General features: G+C 32.8%; 1 protein-coding gene across 1 annotated transcript in view; it reads right to left on the bottom strand.

Annotated features, from left to right (window-relative positions):
* Positions 1–688: 688 nt before the first annotated feature.
* The window catches only part of LOC114328682 (zinc finger protein 91-like), a 68,450-nt gene continuing 54,040 nt past the window's right edge, over positions 689–15,098 (bottom strand). Inside the window, exon 5 of the mRNA XM_028277603.2 lies at positions 689–11,933. Coding sequence (XP_028133404.2) covers positions 10,711–11,933 — 1,223 coding nt within the window. The 3' untranslated portion in view covers positions 689–10,710. The remainder of the gene's footprint in view (positions 11,934–15,098) is intronic.

Here is a 15,098-nt window from a genome sequence, read left to right on the forward strand (position 1 = left end):
GATTTAGCACCAGATTAGTCATTATTTGCGTCTTGTTGATATTAATCTTTAGTCCGACCTCTAAGGAAGCGTAATATAATTTGTTCAACATTATTATTGCATCATCCATACGATCGGCTATAAGGACAATGTCATCTGCGAATCTCAAATGACTGAGCTTCTCTCCATTTATATTGATACCATATTCGTTTAGATCTGCCTTCTTAAATGTGTGTTCTAAAAAGGTTGTGAACAGCTTTGGTGAGATGGTGTCTCCCTGCCGTACTCCTCGCTGTATACAGAATGTATTTGTTTGTTGTTCAGACAGTCTTACGCTAGCCGTTGCCGTTTGGTAGATATATTTGATCATGTTAATGTAGCGATGGTCTATTCGGCATTCTGTCAATGCTTTTAACATTTTCTGCTGGCTTATGGTATCAAATGCTTTCTCGTAGTCCACGAATATCAGTGCCAATGGTTTGTTGTATTCCGCAGACTTCTCTATTAGATTTTTTATTACCAGTAAGGCGAATTATCTAGGCGAATGCTATAATACCAAATACGCTACGAGGACTGTGTCTGTATCGGTTCGGACGTACCTAATGACAATTCACGGTAACAAACAGACAAGGTGAAGTATAATAAATATACAATAAAATGTTTTAATAATACTCATCTTACTCCTGAGGAAGACAAATCCAAAGACACAAAAATTATAATAAATATATTTACTAAAAAACACTAATTAGTCGAGGCATTGAAGCACAAAAAGGCCTTACTGTCGATTTTTGGCGCAGTAAGACGGATTTTAATGCAGTTTGGTGCGTTGGATTCGTCAGAATGTCAGAAAAATTTGTGAACTAATGTAATGAATAAGAAATCTAAAATTGCATTTGTGCATAAGAAAAATGCATTTCAAAAGTGCATTTTGAAATAGGCACTTATTATAAATTTGCAACTCTGTAAATAGTTGGGCAACATCCCGATTAATTATTTTAATTACTTTTAATCATTTTTAAGTCCATATAATAATAGTCTAAGATGTCAATAACCATTAATAATAAACAAAAAAAATTTCCTTATGGGAAATCGAACCAAGTACTAACACGTCCGTAACTAGATACACATTACCGCTAGCCTACGCAGACACTTGTTAGACACGGGCGATATTAGGTATAAAAAAACAAATAGGTAAGTAAAACAAACAAATGAAATAGAGAATGCGGAAAAATCCCCTTACGAACAATTCACACATCCACTACTTCGGGCTGGGAAAAATTGTAAAGAAAATTACTACACACTTAAATGTATTATAAAATTAATATATTCCTAAATTTTAGAAGAAACATTATCGTAAATAGGTACATTTATACAAAACATTCGTAAACACAAAAGCATGTAGGTACCTGCACATAATAATTGCCTATTTCAAAATGCACTTTTGAAATGCATTTTTCTTATTCACAAATGCAATTTGAGATTTCTTATTCATTACATTAGTTCACAAAATTTCCTGACATTCTCACGAATCCAACGCACCAATCCGCATTAAAATCCATCTTACTGCAAAAAAATCGACACTTCAATCCTTCAATGCCTCGACTAAATATATTCTTTTCACACCTTTTCTTTCACTGATATATTTATACATAATTTAAAAGATTTAGCAACTAAACGCCATACTGTCTGTGTGCGCATGCGCGCAGAATTATGAAATTTTACTCTTAATCGTGCCTAAAGAAGTATAACTTAAAAAAAAAACGAAAAACCTTTGAAACCTGATTGATCTGACAACGTCGAGTAACCATAGTTTTCGATCGGTCTGTCCTTGGCAGTTTCACATATTTCTGTCGCCTTGTACCTGGTGTGAGATTTGTTTCTAGATAGTTTTTCATAGAACAAGATAGTCCATAGATATTCTTTTGAACAAGAAGTATCTTTCCTAGTCCCAGGACCCACTTTTGGAGCAACCAAAAGCCAGGTAAAAATAAAATTTCAGTGCTTGGGAACATAACTAACAACACAGTCCTGTCGCTAGCGGGGGTACAACGGCCTCCTTAATTCAGATGGACTTTTCCAAGTTTTTTTTATGTATTTTTACCCGTAGAACACGAATTTTTTGGCTAACAGTTGATCCGGATGTCGAGAAGATTGTTATAAACAAAGAACTTGAGGAATTTCATAATAGCGATTTATCGCAAAACAAAACATTTTTTTGTATTTTTTGGGTGATTCTCAGCAAAAAATATTTTTACAAGTTTTTTCGTAGGATGCATAGTTTTCGAGATAAACGTGGTTGAAAATTCAAAAAAATCGAAAAAGTGCAATTTTTGAACCCGAATAACTCTTGGTTAAAAAATAAAATAGCAATTCTGCTTACTGCATTTGAAAGTTCAAGTCAAATTATACCGGTTTTAATTATTTGCATTGCTAATAATTAATTTTATTATTGTTAAACAAAGCTGTAAACACATAGTGTTTCCCGTGCCCAATCCATGCGTTTTAATGTACGTAATTACGTAGAAATTGTCTGTATGCGCGCCTACTCGTTCGATTTCAAATGAGAAATGCATTGAAAACATCATTCAAGCAGTCCCTGGCCATATTATTAAGACCACATATGAATTTTTACAAAAATCAACTATTCCACTAAGAACGTTTTGTTTAAAATATGATTCTTAAATTTAATTTTGTTCTGCAATGTTAATGTTATTCATTAACTATTCGCGGTGTGCAAGTACTTGGAAGGGAATTGAGAAACGATCGTGCGCGAATAGCGGAGAAATATTGCAACTTTCTTAAATAATTCATATTGTCAATTGAAATTGTCAAATTGACGTACATTTCATATCTACTGTCATTGAAGAAGAAAAATTATATTCTGCTCCACAATATTGATATGATATGCAATTATTATATAAAGGTAAATTTAATTAATTGTATTTTGCTTGCAGTACTGCATTTTAATAACTAATTTTATTTACTACATACAATTGTTTACGTTTTAATAACATAACCTGAATCTTATTTTTTCTTCTTATTATTTTTTTGGACTATGGCCTTGACAATTATCCAGTAACCAGGACTAATATAATTGGCCAATATAATTAAAAGTGCGAATAAAGTTGCAGAGCGTAGAAATAGTTGTCGCTTTGCCGAACTTGCACGGTCCCAATAATATATTTCATAAGAAACAGAAATAAAATATTTGAAAATATTACATATTTATATTTTTTTAATATTTTGTTCAACTTCTGACATTAATCAGATGGAAAATATTTGGGAGCTTTTAAAACTACAAATTTCCGATGAAAAGGTCACTAACGAAATTGTTTTGTTTAAAAAACTAATATATCGTTGAAACCACAATGACAAATTGAAGCAAAAAAAATTTAACTGCATTCAAAGTATGCCAAGACGGGCACTAGCGGTAATCAAAGTTAGAGGGGGCTCACCAAAATATTGGAAAAATAAAAATATGTGATATTTTTAAATGTTTTATTGGTGTTTATTATTAAATATAATACATTTAATAATAAAGAGCAATAAACCATTTGAAAATATCACATATTTGTATTTTTTTAATATTTTGCTGAGCCCCCTCTAACTTTAATTACCGCTAGTACCCGTCTTGGCATACTTTGAATGCAGTTAAATTTTTTTTGCTTCAATTTGTCATTGTGGTTTCAACGATATATTAGTTTTTTACACAAAACAACTTCGTTAGTGACCTTTTCATCGGAAATTTCTCGTTTTAAAAGCTCCCAAATATTTTCCATCTGATTCAGGTCAGAAGCTGAACAAAATATTAAAAAAATATAAATATGTATTATTTTCAAATATTTTTTTGCTGTTTATTATTAAATATGTTATAGTTAATGCATAACATTAACATTGCATAAAAAAATTAAATTTAAAAATCATATATTAAACAAAACGTACCTAGTGGAATAGTTGATTTTTGTAAAAATTCATAGGTGGTCATAATAATATGGCCAGGGACTGTATGTGTTTATAGCTTTGTTTAACAATAAAAAAAATCATTTTTAGCAATGAAAATAATCAAAACCGATAGAATTTGACTTGAACTTTCAAATGCGGTAAGCAGAATTTCTATTTTATTTTTCAATCAAAAGTTATTCGGGTTCAAAAATTGCAATTTTTCGATTTTTTGAAAGTTCAACCGCGTTTATGTCCAAAACTATGCATCCTACGAAAAAAGTTGTAAAAACATTTTTTGCTTAGAATGACCCGAAAAATACAAAAAATGTTTTGTTTTGCGAAAAATCGCTGTTATGTGAATCGTCAAGTTCTTTGTTTATAACAATCTTATCGACATCCGGATCAACTGTTACCCAAAAAATTCGTGTTCTACGGGTCAAAATACATAAAAAGAACTTAAGTTAGTCCATCTGAATTAAGGAGGCCGTTGTACCCCCACTGGCGACAGGGCTAACAGTATCACTAGCTCAATACGCATACAGAGAGAGGGAGAAAGCAAAATGGTTGTAAAATTATCACATGAAACGTCAAAGTGCCTTCTCAAAACGAGAATTAAATTAATAACAGATACTGCCCTCAGAGGAGTAACCTATATAATAAGAGCAAATCAGAGAATTTGCTGTAATTCTACAATTCCTCGATAAAATTTCAGTCTGCCGAAGACAAAACTAAAGATTAAAAGACCTGCGTAAATGACTTAAAAGACGCCAGCAACTTTCCATCATTCATTATATGCAGTCTCTTTTACTTCCTCTTAAGGTTTCTTCTCTATTACTGAAGGTTGGCTATAACTACAGCAAATTGTTCCCAATCTTGAGCTGTTCTTAGTATCGAATGTGTGTCTATAGCCAATTCTTTCACGGTTTTTGCTCTAAATTTTAAAGAACCGCTTGTATTGACATGAAATTTGGCATACGCATAGCTTACATGTCAAAGAAAAAAAGTGATATTGTGCCAATGTGTGCTTTTGCCCTGGGGGTGACTTTCACCCCCTCTTGGGGGTGAAAAAATGTAAGTCCAAAATAAGTCCGGAAATGGATAAACTGCCTAATTTTAAGTAATTTTTGTTCTATAGAGCTTTTTCGCCAAGAACAGTTTTCGAGTTATTTGCTAGTGAATATGTTCATTTTTCAACAAAATAACTACATTTTTAGATGGTTTTTCGCAAATAACTCAAAAAGTAAGTATATTGTCGAAAAAAACGTTCTTAGCAAAAATATAGCCTGTAAAAAAGTAAAAAAAAAAATGGTGTACGCGTTCGGTCTCTGGACCTCGTAAAACCAGAGTTATAGCCAATGAAAAATAGATTCATATTCACTAAATTTCAAATACCCCAAATTTCACTTCGAAGTGAAATATCCAAAAAATTAAGCACTTTTTGGGGAAAACCCATTTTAAGTTTTTTAAAGTGTTTAAAAAAAGCTTTATTTCTGTTTTTATAAAAAGTTTCTAGCATTAAATTTATGCAAGTTACGCTCAAAATAAAGTTGAACCCTCTTGTTTTGGCAAAAAAAATCGGAAAGACCACCCCCTAATTAGCAACTTAAATGAAATTAATCGTTACCGCTCCATAAATTATTTTACTTATGTTGTGTTTATATGATCTGTAAGTTTCATCGATTCAAAGTGCTTATTTTGGAAAAAATTTTGTTTTAAAGGAAAATTTTTAAAAATTTTAATTTTGAAAAATATGCTTTTGTTTAAAATAACTTTTAGAGATACCAAAAATGTCGAAAAACAAAAAAAGTCAGCATTGCTTATCCGAATATCATGTATTTTTTTGTTTTTCTGTTAGACAAAAATTGATTAAGATTTGCTGTTTCTAAATTTGTATACATTCGTGATCAGTGACTCGTTCAACCCCTTTTAACTACAGCCCTTTCAAAAATAAGGACTTTGAACCGATAAAACTTACAGATCATATAAACAATACATACACGAGTCAAGACACTTGTGAAGTCGTAACGATTAAGTTCATTTGAGATACTAATTAAGGAGTGATTTTCCCGATTGTTTTACCAAAAAAAAAGGGACTAACTTTATTTTGGGCGTAACTTGTTTACTTTTGATGCTAGAAATTTTTTTATAAAACAAAAATGAAGCTTTTTTAAACACTTTAAATAAGTTGTAATGAGTTTTCCCGGAAATGTGCTTCATTTTTGGTTATTTCACGTTAAAGTATTCCATTTGGAATTTGACGAATATGAACCTATTTTTAATTAGCTATAACTCTGCTTCTACTAGGTATATAAACGTGATATATACATCATTTTTTTTTTAAATTTTACAGACTATATTTTTGGTACGAATGTTTTTTCGACAAAATACTTACAATTTGAGTTATTTGCAACAAACCGTCTAAACGCGTGGTTATTTTGTTGAAAAAAATGAACATATTCACTGGCAAATAACTCGAAAAGTATTGATTTAGTGAAAAAACTCTATAGAACAAAACTTACTTAAAATTAGTCAGTTTATCAATTTCCGGACTTACTTTGGACGAATACTTTTTCACCCCCAAGAGGGGGTGAAAACCACCCCCGGGGAGAAAGCACATATTGGCACAATATCACTTTTTTTCTTCGACTTGTTAGCTATGTGTATGCCAAATTTCATGTCAATCCAAGCGGTTCTTTAAAATTTAGAGGTTTTGCAATATTTTACCATTAAAGAACGTACTACTATGCCTGTCCAGTCTCTTACATTCTTCAGCCAGGAGCATTTTCTTCTTCCATTTTCCCTTCCATTATGAGTCGTAAAAAGTTGTATCTTTCTCCTCTGTAAATAAATATGTCCTAGATAACTTGTTTTTCTGTTTTTTACAATATTTAGGAGTTCTTTCTCAGTCCCCATTCTTCTCAGCACCTCGTTGTTGGCCACATGCTCTGTCCAAGAGATCTTCAGCATCCTTCAAAACAACCACATCTCAAAGGCGTCTCTTTTACAGTGACAGTCACAAGACAGGACAAGACACCGTCCAAAGCTTCATCTTCAGCGACCTTGAGTTAATCATCCTTAAGTTGCCACGTTCGTGTTAGAGTCTGCAATTGACAGCACACACACGTGTGTGTCAGTTGTGCATCATTAGGAATATGATTGCTCTGAAATGCACATTTACCCTATAATACAGTTCCAGGTGTACCATTTTACATTGTTTTCTAAGAAAAATGTGCCTCGTAATGATAAAAACCCCGTTTACAATACATACTTTGAAAATAATAGACTAGATAATACTTTTTTTGTAGAAGTAATGCGAGGGTTTTATAAAGCAAATATTTCGTTTGAAAACAAGTAACGTACCATAGAGTACACGCTGGAGTAAAATTAACCTAATTGCTGCATTTAATAAAATTAGATCATGTCTCCATATTTGTTCTCGTGTCTTTTAAGGATAATTGATAACGGAAAGCACGAATAACAATCACTATGTTCAATGTATATGTCGGTTCGCTAAACTCAGACACAACTGGCTAGTGATTTTAGTAGGTAATTTTTTTGTTTTTGGCCAATTTTCCCAAAATTGGCAAAATTACTAACTATTTAGTAATTATTTTTTTGCCAATTTTACCAAATTGGCAAAATTACTTACTAAATGTTGTTCTGAAGCTATTTCCTTGTGGCATTTTTATAATCAACTATTTTCAATGGGAAATAAGCCACAATTTTACCAAAAAAATGATTTTATTAACGTTTCGACGCCCAAGTCGGGTGTCGTAAAAAAAAGAAAATAATACTGTAATAATAATCAGTATTATTTTGTTCTTTTTACAACGACACCCGACTTGGGCGTCGAAACGTTAATAAAATCATTTTTTTGGTAAAATTGTGGCTTATTTCCCATTGAAAATAGTTGAATACTTACTAAAATCACTAGAAAGTTGTGTCTGAGTTTAGCGAACCGACTATACCTACATGGCCATGGAAGAAAGAGGTTGCTGTCAATGGAATCGTTATTAGCAAATGCCACATTCGTGTGACCAAATTTTCTATCCAATTCTCATAGCGATTAATTCTAAACTATTTAAAAATAATTCATTTCAATTTCAAAACAATTCAATAATAATAATACATTAAATAGAGTATAATATTATACGAGTATGGCAAAAATTGTAATTGCACCCCGGTGAAATGTGTTCTTTTGAAGATATTCGCTGCTGTAAAAGGAGACTCAAAGATACTTGTAATGCACATTGGCTTTATACCAATTATATTACGTTTTAACCCTTTCGTTCACCGTGTCCTCAATTGGGAACAACCTATTTATAATTTTTTGTATGATGCTCCATGTGTTTTTACCCTTGTAACACATTGTCCCCGATTATGGACATCCTATTCCGTCCACTGAGTACCAACTTGTGCTGATATCTAACGCTGTTGGAACAAAATATTTAACTTGTTGAAATATGGGTTTCTATAGTTACTTATGACTGGTGTATACAGTGACAATTCATTCGAGTTTCTTTCGATATAAAATGTTAACAATTTGTATTGAATATGTCGCATGGTGTTGATAAGTAGTAGAATTTCTTAAAAAACTACTGTTAATAGCGGTTTTACTTAAAATGAGCTACCGTGGTTTTTCTCAAAAAGCATGAACTCGTTTGTGGACGTTGTGAGTCAACGGAAAAATTATATAAGTAATTAAAATAATTGTTTTATAAGATACCATGCATTACTTATTGAATGAAATACTTTAGATTTGTTTTTTGTCAGTATTTTAAAAACATATCTAATACTTTTACTCCATTGGCTCACGATGTCCTCAAATGAGGGCATCTTGTAGTGAACAAACTGTGCATTTTAAAATATAAAACTAATATCAAAAATTCAGATTTTTAGCTTAAAGAAATTTAATTCGTGAACGAAAGGGTTAACATTAACACCTGGGTTACCAGGCATATATATTATGTCACAAATTACATACCCATCAAAATTCAATTAAATAACCAAAAAAAAATCAACAATATAAAACATCTTTGAACAGTGTTCTTGTTGTTTTCGTGCTTATACATTTTATCAAAAATCCCTAAGATATTCGGTAGTATAAAGTAGGTGCCTTATGACTAGTAAAATATTTCAAAACCGAATCGAAACAACTTCCGGAGATACAGATCTACAAGATACGTTTATAAAGAAATCTCATCAAAAATAATATGGCATCACATCACAAATATACATATAAATTAATCAAAATTAATAACCATATACACATCTAAGCAGTAGACAAAATCTGAGCAACAAATTCATTTGAAACTTAATTTCTACGACTAAATAACGATAGTTAATATATGAGCAAAAATTGTAGTGGTATTTTTTAGAATGTTTACAACAGGAACCAACGATATAAGTACTAAGCCATTTCTTTCATTGTCAGATTATTCTAAATAATAAATTAATTGGTTAACCAAATTTTTAAATACATAAAAAAATCAATATAAACATAATTTTAGTGTAATCTTCCTCTATTGCAGACTTTTGAGTTTTAAATTAGATAAACACCTTATAAATGACAACACTGTGAGCTGAGAAGTAAACATTAGCGAGTATATTAGTTGTCGACAGCGTGTAGTCACAGTATAAAACCCGTACGTTTCTATGCGACTAGCAATGCAGATTTTACTTCCAATTTTTCGGAGAGTGGTTCTACTGTCCCTCTTTATACTGTAGTGTAGTATTAACTTCACCAGCAAAATTAAGATGGCTATTTGGTTTAGTTTTTGAATATTCTTGGACAATCCTTACTTGCATAATTGCTTAAATTATTCATTAATGTAATTAATAGAATTATTTTTTCACTAACTATGTATTCAGTGATTATAATAATTTATATACTATGCAATAATTTTTTTTTATTTAGCTAATGCATCGACAACTAATGGCCATTGGCATCAATAAACATTAATAATCGAGAAAAGAGAAAAATCGATAAAGTGATTTTAGCAACATCAGTTTTAATAACATATCAAAAAAGGAGTTCGAAGAATATTATAATATGAAAAATATAAAATGCGTTAAAAATTTAGTAAAAAACTCTTTATAAAAGGGTATATTTATTAAAAAACCCTCAAAGGGCCACATCTACATCACATAATGCTTTCGATCTACATAGATCATCAGTGCTGTTACAGGCAAATCTCATTCTGAGCCGCCAAAAATACATAAGTACAAACCCTTTGGCATCCTATATATCCCCACAAGGCATGGCTTCACTGTCCTCAATGTAAAGACATACTTTCTAACGAACAACCCAAGTACCCTGTGGGGAGTCATAGGATGCCAAAGGCCACATCCTTATGTATTTTGATCCATTACTTGGATTTTTTTATAATTATATAACTGTGACATATTTTGTTAACATTTAAAGGGTTTTTACCCATGTATTTTTGGTGGCTCAGCATGTGATTTGCCTGCAACAGCACTGATGATGATCTTTGTAGATCGAAAACGTTCTGTAATGTCGATGTGGCCCTTTGAGGGTTTTTTAATAAATATACCTTTTATAAAGGATTTTTTAGTACAATTTTTTGTGATACAACCATTTTTTTAATCCATTTTTATCAAGTGTAGCGATAACTGTTTACCAAGTATGACCTGTTACTATATTAATATTTCCTGCAAATAGGGTTTTGTCTACTGCTTATAAAATTACTTCAGATGTACTGGTAAGTCCACATAGTAAAGCTAACCGTTTAAGAAAAATAACAGAATCTGTTAACTATATACAGACGTTTAAAGAATACTACCAACTGCAGACTCAATCTCATTCTCGTTGAGACAGTTATTCTGTAATTCGCAATAATCGTCGACAACGTTCAGATCCACCGGTTCCATACACTCGTAACTGATCGACTTGATAGCAGAGTCCAGCTCTTCTGGCTTTCTGTTGAAGATGTTGCTGTCCAGCACCGAATCCGCAGTGTTGGAGTTAGATCTCGGGTTGAATTTGTTATGTGGCGGTAACGATTGAGATCCTTGAGAACAGTCGTCATCGGAAGATTCACTTTTGCTTCCGTCGGTGTAACTAGAACTGGAATCGTCGCTGGAAGAGGAATATTCCGGCTGTTGAGCAGGCTTGGGTTGCACTGGTTCTGGTGGTTTGTCGTTGATGATTTGACCATGATTAGTGTTGGACGACATTATCGAATCCTCGGTATCTTCTTGTACTTCTGAAGAATAATCCACTTTGATTTGTAACGGTTGGTCGTTGTCAGATTCATCATTGTCTGACTGTGAAGAGCATTCGACTTGTTCGATCAAACTCTCATAATTAATATTATCAGTATATTCCTCTCTGTCAGTTTCTTCTTTCTCAAGTTTAAAGCCGTTTGAGGTGGGTTTAGAAACCACTACTTTTTCAGATTTATTACTATCTTCTATAAGCGTCCAATCAAAGTTTTCGTGTATTACCATGTGTAATTTTAACTTTGAGCTAGCATTGTGGTACCTTCCGCATATTCTACAAATAAAGTTAGAACCGAATCCTTGGCCATGGAGCAACTTTGGGTGATTGTCTCTCAAATGCTTTTGCAAAGATTTGTAGCTGTCATTTGTTTTTAAGCATATTCCGCATACCGTTGCCGCTACAGTCTTGTGGCAGCGAATATAGTGTTGCCAAAGATGCTTCTTAGCAGGCCAGGTTTTATAGCAAATTTCACAGTACGAAGGATCATTGCTATTAACATACACTGTGCGTTTGGAGGAGTTTGTTTGGGGATTGTTCATATCTGATTCATCTTCTTTCTTGTTAAACGGTTTTTGTTTAATTTCGTTCACAGACAATTTCATTTTCTTATTGCTACTACTTAATGCTGGTTTGGATTTAATACTGCTTTCGTCATCAGTCGACGTTTTACCCAACAGTCGCTTTTCTAATAATGATATTTTAGCATCCTGGGATAAAAATAATTTAGGTTCATCGTAATGTTGCTTGTGGTATTCTCCATCTGATTCGCCTAGAACAATAATATTACTAATTATTAAAATACTACATGAGATCACAGTACAGTACAAAGGTTGCTATCATAGTTTTGAGACATATTTCATATAAATTTAACTTAGAGAAAACTAGAAAGGCATTGGGTTCGAAAACAATGACGCGTATGATGCGGTATCCAGCTAGCCTCACATAGTCTCCCCTACTCATTTCTGACTCTCACACCCCTTCGTGGTGAACGCCGGTAAAGTGTCGGACCCATGACGAGGTTGAAGCGCGTGTTAAAGCGAGCTTCAAGTGTTTACTAATTTCAACGTCGACAAAGAGAGATAATAATATATAATAGTGAAAGCGACAGAGAGCACAGTACAACCCCACAGTACTGTAAAATTAGTGAATACAGTAAAACCTCGATATAACGGACTTCGGATATAACGGACGAAAAATCCGGTCAAATGTAAAAAAATTAGAAACGTCCTGTTGATGCATGCTTAACCTGTCACATACCAAGATACATTGAATACCAACGGGGTCCCCATGTACCCCAAATGCTACACCTACCTAGAAACTTTAGTTGTATGTTTTTTCCAAAAATACAACATCGCATATTCAACCCATGGATCAGGGAATAATTTTGGAAACCAAACGAATATCTAGTAAAAAAAAATGTCTGTTGGCCAAGGTGCAGACATGAGATTAGAAGGGTTGGAAATTCCTGATTTCTGTAAGACAATACATATCTAATAATGCCGGAGAAGAAGTAGGTAGCTGAGATGTTTTACTTTACAATGGCTAGAAGTAGATAAAGGTGTCCCTGGGTATAATATCACGACTGAAAGTGAAATAACACATGAAGTTATGACCCTAAAACATGTGAAGTGAAGATAGCAAAAAAGACAAAACAACACTGCAAAAAATGAAGTTCTCAGAGGCAGAGGTAAGATCGCATCTTAACGATCTAATAACATTTATTGATTATTCAGACAACGAAGTTCAACGGTATTATACACAATTTCGTAATTTTAGAGAGTTGATTATAAAAAAACAGCAAACTTCAAAAGTGCAAACAAAACTTGATTTCTTTTTCAAAGCAGGATTACCGAAGCAAGCGTGTCGATATCAAACAACGTCACTTCACGACGAATTTCTAAAGATAATTAAATAGAATTTTGTTTGTGATTCTTGTTTACATTTAAATACAGTGTACATATTTTCAAAAAAGAAGTTTTTTATTTATTTTAAACCTATTTTTATATAAAGGACTTTCGGCTTTAACGGACACCCCGTCCCCCCAATTAGTCCGTTATATCGAGGTTTTACTGTATTTACTTTATGATAAGATGGGTCAGACCCATGTGTTGAACATCCTATCCTCAAGAATATTTATTACACCGCGTCAGTGGGGCCGTTAAAAATATTAGTAATTTGGTTAATTCACAAAATGATAAAAATTAAAACACAACGTGGTTAGACCACACAATTACGAAGACACTGATGGTACCCTCGGTTGCCCAGTTGAAGGGTATTTAAAGTGTGTCATTGTACAGCCAACCGATGGAACAAGGCAAGTCACTCCACGCTCACCACAAATAACACTACCAGAAAAAATATAGTTGTGAATAATATTCAAGGAGGAACAGCCGGACTGATTAAACGACGATGATCACGCGAGAAAAATGATAACGATTTAATGAATTTATATACAGGTTGCTACATGGAATATCAGAACTTCGTGTAGACAGTTTATAGGTTTTTATCGCTAAATCTCCCACGTCCACTAGTTTCATTTCTTTTTATCTCACAACTTAATATGTTTTCCATCTTTTGCGTTATATTGGTTATTACCGCGCTCATCACTGTATATGCGAAAATATGTATGAAATATATCTAAAAAGAAGTGGTCTTCAAAAAGTAGCATTCCTTTTAGTATATGTAGTAATGTATGCAAAATGCATTTTTTTATTTAATTCAGTAATACTAAATGTGCTAAAAAAATTAAATATGTATAGTTACAAACTCTCGCCGTTACGCATTTTCGGGTTACGAACTATCGTGTTAAGAGATGCCATGTGTGTGTGTGTGTGTGTGTGTGTGTGTGTGTGTGTGTGTGTGTGTGTGTGTGTGTGTGTGAAAAAATGGCTTGGATGCGGTTCCGTTAGCCACAGATTTTTATTTTATTTTTACCTCAATTTATTAGTTTTGTTATATTCCCATTAAGAGATGCCATATTATATTAAGAGATGCCATGAAACCCTAAATAAATCTAACGAGTAGTAAAATATCGTGAAATTGAGAGTACAGGCTGCCCAATGGATATACTTCGTTCTGGAAAGTCGTTCTCAAGTCATGCCATAACATAGTGAAATAAGGATTCATTTTTATACAGGGTGTTTGGTAAAGAATGGGCAATAAGTTAACCGTAAATTCCTGAAGTTAAAATACATGGATTCAAGCTAACTTACCTTAGTACGAAAGTTGATAATAATAACGGAAATGCAGGGTGTCAAAGTTAAACTTTTATTTTATTTATTTTTGAATATTTCCTGACAGGCATAGGACAACAACACGAAATTTGGTACGTGGTGCTAGTACTGTACGCCCTACTAAATTATGTTAAATAAACGTAATACCAGAGACGTACGACGGGGGAACGTGATTGCTTGACTCTTCCCAAATTCTACGCCACTGGCGGAATTTCTATTTTAGTGCAATTTCTTGAGTTTCCAATACTTTCTATGTAAATAACATACTCTTCATTCGTAACGATAAAGCGATTAGTTTTCGAGATATTTGAAGCTAAAAACGAAGGAGCATAATACATTAATCAAAATAACTGTGCCTTTTCATTTTTAACTTCAAATATCTCGAAAACTAATGACTTTATCGTTACAAATGAAGAGTATATTAATTGCATAGAAAGTATTGGAGAATCTAAAAATTATGCTAAAATAGCAGTTACGTCAGTAGCGCAGATTTCGGGAAGGGTCAACCCTTCACTTTCCCCTGTAGTACGCCTCTGTGTATAGTACCTACACTTTCTGCCAAGTATGACACGGATATGTCAAATTGTTTGAAAGTAATATTTTTTTTAAATAATTTATTCTTCATTTAAAACTTTAAGAATTATTTGTGCCCGGTACTTTAAAACTATTTGACATATCCTTATGATACTTGACAGAAAGTG

Source organism: Diabrotica virgifera, chromosome 3 (genome assembly GCF_917563875.1).
Source record: "Diabrotica virgifera virgifera chromosome 3, PGI_DIABVI_V3a".
In the NCBI taxonomy this organism is placed as follows: Eukaryota; Metazoa; Arthropoda; class Insecta; order Coleoptera; family Chrysomelidae; genus Diabrotica; species Diabrotica virgifera.